We start from the raw sequence: 6,082 nt of genomic DNA on the forward strand, positions 1-6,082 counted from the left end.
CTTTGGTTCGTTCGAGGAGAGTTTGGAGGCGCAAATACGAAGTGGACTCGAGATTGGACTTAAATAGAGCAAGAACAACCTAATTGCCAAAGACGGCACTCATTGGTCGAGTGGATTGGTCGTTGGTCGGCCGACCAATCGGTCGACCAATGCTTGACAACAAGACCAAAGCGAGGGAATTGAAGGTCCGGGATCAAATCCAATCCTAAAGGGGTTTTGCACACAAGTCAAGTGACTTACCTAATAGGTAGAAATGCCTTCAAACCAAGATAGAGAGCACTCCAAGTCCATCAACTAATCAGATCTTCATCGGGATTCGGTTTCCATAAATAGAACCTCATCATCAACTTTCATGGATTCAAAGCCGGACACCAAGTCCTCTCTTGGGATGACGAAAAGTAACTTTTACTTTATTTGGGGTCCGCCCCCCCAAAAAAAAAGATGGTTTGGGCATGATGGTTAGGTGTTTTATAAAAAAATAAAAATAATTTAAAGGTATTACCAATTTCATAAAGAGTAGGTTCTAATTAGTAATTAAGTTATAGTATAGGGACCCAAGAGCTAAATATCGGTAGTATAAACTATAAAGCATCAACAAACTTCGAACTACTTGATTTCCCTCTCTTATTAGCCCCCTCCCCAACACACACCCCAAAAAAAAATAAAATAAAATAAAATAAAATAAAATAAATCAAATCAAATCTCAAATAGATGCTCAACTGGAAAAGAAAAAGAAGACCAGATTGATGACAGCCATTGGACTGGAGAGCTGATCAAAGCCAGAACAGCACCACTGTTCGCATCAGAAAACCTTGTAACTGTAAAGATGGAGACGAAATTGAACACAGGAACACCCAGACTTCTACTATTGTTCTTAGTGTTTCATTGATCACCATGAAATAGCTATCGTGCCCTTTGGTGAGAAAAAATTGACGGGACGGCCTTCAGTTATGCTTCTTGTAAGTATATGATGGAATTCATGGCCTTGTCCTTTAATTCCTGCAAATTTCTTCCCGACTTTTGAATCCCATTTACGCGCTTACCACCCTGAAAATTGTGTTGGCAGAACACAACTGTCTCGTTAGTATTTAATCTGCAGATTTCTTCTCATGCAAGCTTCGGGCCTTCATTGGCCTCTCTCTCATGTTTACTCGCCAACAATATTTCAAAAGCATTATTGCAATTGCCAAGCAACAGTCTATGAATTCGAAAACCCATCGTAACTATCAAGATGCGCACCACTTGTTCGACCGAAGCCCACATCCAAAAGTGGGCTTTAACAACCATCCCATGCTTGCATGCCTCAGCAGAAACCGTCCTTTTGAAGCTCTCAAATTGTTCAGAGAACAGTTGCAATTGGGCATTATTGGCACCATTAATGAGGTCAACGTGGCTATTGCTCTCAAGGCTTGTCGTGGGGACACTAAATCTGGCTTCCAGATCCATGGTTACGCGATTTCTTCTGGGCTGGATTCGTTCCTGACTGTCTCAAATTCTTTGATGAACATGTACTGCAAATCTGGACAATTTGATCAAGCATTTCTTATCTTTGAGAACTTGCATGATGCTGACATTGTTTCTTGGAATACCATCCTCTCCGGTTTTCATCAGAGCGAAGATGCTATTAAATTTGCTCTTAAAATGCATCTAAGTGGGGTCTTCTTTGATGCTGTGACTTATACCACCCTTCTAGCCTTTTGTTCAAACATTCAAGAGTTCCATCTGGGATCTCAACTTCATTCTCAGATTTTAATATTCGGTTTTGGCTCCGAAATTTTCATAGGAAATGCACTTATAACTATGTATTCAAGGTGGGGTCATCTAGACGAAGCTAAGAGAATGTTTGATGAAATGCCTAACAGAGACTTAGTTTCTTGGAATGCTTTACTCTCCGGTTATACCCAGGAAGGTAACTATGGAGTAGAAGCGATCGGTGTCTTCGCTAAAATGGTGAAAGAAGGGATGGAGCTCGACCATGTTTCATTTGCTAGTGTTGTTTCAGCATGCAGCCATGAAAGAAGCTTAGAGCTTGGACAACAGATACACGGTTTGATTATAAGAACTGGATATGGAACTGAAGTTTCAATTTGTAATGTTCTGATCTCTATGTATGCAAAATGTGAGCTACTTGAGTATGCAAAAATGGTCTTTGAGGGGATGATCGATAGAAATGTGGTTTCTTGGACAACTTCCATTTCTATAAATGAAGAGGATGCTTTCTCACTGTTTAAGAAGATGAGAGAAGATGAAGTCTATCCAAATGATGTCACATTCGTTGGTTTAATAAATGTTGTGTCAAAAAATAACTTGACGACAGAAGGCAAAATGATACATGGTTTCTGTATAAAAACAGGTTTTTTGTCAGAGTTGAATGTTTCTAACAGCTTCATTACCATGTACTCTAAGTTTGAATCGATGGAGGAGTCCAAGAGGGTATTTGATGAGCAGAGTTACAGAGAGATTATATCATGGAATGCCTTGATTTCTGGGTATGCACAGAACAGGATGTATCTTGGGGCTTTCCAGGCATTCGTCTTGGCGATTCAGGAGTCTCATCCAAATGAGTTCACTTTTGGCAGTGTGCTGAGTGCAATTGGAGCTGCTGAACCATTGACTCTGAGACATGGGCAACGGTGCCACTCTACCATCATCAAGCTTGGGTTGAAAGCAGATCCAATTGTGTCTGGTGCCCTTCTTGATATGTATGCAAAGTGTGGGAGCATCGAAGAGTCTCAGTGGGTGTTCAATGAAGCACCAGAGAGGAGCAAAATTGGTTGGACAGCCATCATCTCAGCCCATGCTCGTCATGGTGATTATAGATCTGTTATGAATTTATTTGAGGAGATGGAGAAGAAAAGAATAACTCCGGACTCAGTCACTTTCCTTGCTGTGCTAACAGCATGCAGTCGAAGCGGAATGGTTGAAACAGGCTGCCAGGTATTTCAGTCAATGATCAATGACCACTTTATAGAGCCATCCCCAGAACATTATTCATGTGTGGTGGATATGCTGGGGAGGGCAGGACGGCTGGAGGAGGCAGAGGAGTTTGTTAATCAAATGCCAATAACACCCGGTATATCTGTGTGGCAGAGCTTGCTTGGGGCTTGTAGGATACACGGGAATGTAAAGATGGCTAAGAGGGCAGCAGAGGCTTTGCTGGAGATTGAACCTATGGAGTCTGGTTCATATGTGTTGATCTGCAATTTGTATGCTGAAAAGGGGGACTGGGACAAGGTGGCAGAGATAAGAAAGGGGATGAGACAGAGAAGAGTGAAGAAGGAAGTTGGGTTTAGTTGGGTGGATCTGGGTGATGGTTCCATGTGTATGCATGGTTTCTCCTCTAATGACAAGTCTCATCACCAAGTTGAGGAAATATATAAAATGGTAGAATGTATAGGTTTAGAAATGAGGATATTGAAGAGAGAGGCTGAAAGAACCTGAAAGATCACTAAGAAAGGAGAATTGTTGATCCCCTAAAATTTAATGTTTTTTTTTTTTTTTGGCATAATCATTCTTCAAATGCTTTCCTGTTTTGTTCACTGATGACTGGGGAGTTCTGATTCAAGTTGCTTCATCTTTAAATGCTGTGAACTTTGAAGCAGCTCCTCAGCAATTTTGCTTCAGTGGAGCGTCATTAATGCGCTCCACGGGTGGAGCCCCGCCGTCCGATTAGATCGGACGGCTGGATTCATCCTTCCATTAAAATATTCAAAACCCACATTTTTTTCTTTGTTTTTTGCTAACGGTTCGGTTCAACGAACGACCCAGTGGTCCGAGTTGGGCGGTTCGAATGAATGTATAAGTAAAGTATTAGTATTACATACCAATTAGTTAATACTTTTTAAAAAACACAACATACATAATACACATATATACGAATTCAAAAACCAGTGGTTTGAGTTTAGATTTTCAAAATATTTTGAAAAACACAAAATCCAATCTGAACCGCCCAACCCTCATTTCGTTATTTCGACTACGATGCATCCGGAGAAGAAGAGGAGGAGGAGCCAAGAGGTTGAAGAAGCTGTTGGTGCAAGAAACGGTTAGAACAGTTCTTTGATTTTAGGGTTCCTGCTTCTCAAGCTTGAGTTTATGACGGAGAAACATTAGGGGCCTCCACCCAAACCCCTTTCCTTGGCTGTTCAGGTGCGAGAATTATCGGATCTTTAGTTTCGAGCTCGATGCCATCGTTACTCGGTCTTGTCTTGCATGATCTCTCGGCTCGTGCTTCTCTAGAATTCCTTCTCTTTCTCCTTCGATCTAACCATGGATCATCTCTCGAAGACGAGAAGAAGGTAGGCAAATTAATGTCTCTAAGGAGGGTTTTTCGTCATCGGAAGGGTCTCGGGAGTTCCTCCGAGGATCTCAAAACCCTAAAAGCTGAAGGGATCAAATCGGGTGAACAATCGCAACAGCTCGAAGATGGCGATTGTGAAGCTAAGGAAGGAACCGAAGTGGTTCCAATGGGGATTGCTGGTCCAAAATGCTTCTGAGCTTCTTGGAGATATCATCCAGCAAGTCGAGGCGAGCGAGGATCGGTGGCTGTCGGAAAAAGCATTGTTCCCTGTGCTTGTGTATGCAAGAAGTGGAGAGATGTCACCAAAAGCATCGTTAGATCTCCTCTTCATTGTGGGAAAATCACTTTCCCTTTTTCTCTAAAACAGGTTTTGCCTTTTTCTTCTTTTCTTTCGTCATTCATCACCTGTAATGACCTCAATTACGTGCCTTGCCCCATATTAGAATTCAAGTTTTCATGGATGATCTTGGTAATGGATTGGGAACGTTTGGAGAAAAGCAGAGGCTAGAATGCGATACCGGCTTGTCTGTTCCCTCTTTTTCCCTTCCTCTTTTCATGTATTCTTGTTCTTGATGGACAAGAATGCAGCGGATCCGAGCTAATTGCTTTGAAGTTCGCTCTCTGTCTTTGAGGTACTTTTGTAAAGTTTATTGCCCTTGGTTTTGTTCGGGAAAATGTGATCGGTTTTCATCGGTTTTCTCTCTGTGTGTGCTTGGCTCCTTTGCTTGACATTTGTTACGACTCGAGAGATTTGTGAAGCTTTGAAAAGATTGCTGGCTCTAATTGTCAAAGCTGATTCCAGGGTGGTCTTCACTCTTGAGCAGCAGATATACACCCGAGATTGTTAAATCCAAAATCCGCCTCCGAGACTCCCTCCTCGTGCGTCCGGTAATTCCATTTATAATTTTATAGTTTGTCCGTGTGTTCTTTTATTGTAAATAAAATGATAAAATTCTTAATATAATTATACAATATTTCATTATGTATCTTCTTCTTGATTATATTTTTTGGTTTTGGAGATCCGACCAAAAATGTTATTGAATTTCAATTTTTAATTCTCATGTGAAATGTATAGTTATTGAAACTTCATGACTTAAATCTCGTCTTTGTGAGCTTTTTTGTTTAGGGATGTTGTAAAGAGTTAAGCTTGCACTGATGTATTGAGCTTAAAAGTCCTGATTTAGGTTATGAAGGCAATTTCTAAATGAATAAAAATGCCCATAATCTCTGCTAGGTCCCATCTCATTGCTCATTTCCATTAGTTTTCTAGCTCTTGCTAAATTCCACTACATTGAAGCAACTTTGAATATTTATATTCAAGTTCAAAATAGTGTGCTATTCTTTTCGGTTATTTGGTTATCGTTTATCGATTCATATTTTGGTTATTAATTTAACTTTTTGTAACTTATATTAAATTAATTGATGCGTTGCATCGAGATACATGGTTTTAGAATTGGGAATTAGCCAATCCTCTTTTTAAAGCCTTTCAGAAATTATGAAGGCAACCTCAAGTGCTTGAGATGCATTCGATCTTGGATTGCGGTGTGGTATTGGGAGGAAAGATCATCGGAGCTTCACTCTCATGTTATCAGCTCCCATCTATTTAATCTCAAGTAATTCTCCCTGGCTTGTTACGTGGGTTTGCAGAATCTCAATGAGCTCCCATCCTAGATCATTTGGATCCATTTTATACGTAACTTTGCATTTACTGTGCATCAATATCACCAAATCAATTTCTCTACCCAACTCCATCTTTATTAACATACAAAAAAAGAAATCCATTTG

General features: G+C 40.4%; 1 protein-coding gene across 1 annotated transcript; it reads left to right on the forward strand.

Moving 5' to 3' along the window:
- Positions 1 to 736: 736 nt before the first annotated feature.
- Positions 737 to 3,467, forward strand: LOC149007465 (pentatricopeptide repeat-containing protein At4g32430, mitochondrial-like). Its single transcript, XM_089165934.1, has one exon. The coding sequence runs from the start codon at positions 1,144 to 1,146 to the stop codon at positions 3,439 to 3,441; it is 2,298 nt and encodes a 765-aa protein (XP_089022060.1). The 5' UTR covers positions 737 to 1,143; the 3' UTR covers positions 3,442 to 3,467.
- The last annotated feature ends 2,615 nt before the right edge of the window (positions 3,468 to 6,082 follow it).

This window comes from Hakea prostrata, chromosome 8, assembly GCF_041222555.1.
Source record: "Hakea prostrata isolate BN-2017 chromosome 8, UWA_Hpros_2, whole genome shotgun sequence".
Taxonomy (NCBI): Eukaryota; Viridiplantae; Streptophyta; class Magnoliopsida; order Proteales; family Proteaceae; genus Hakea; species Hakea prostrata.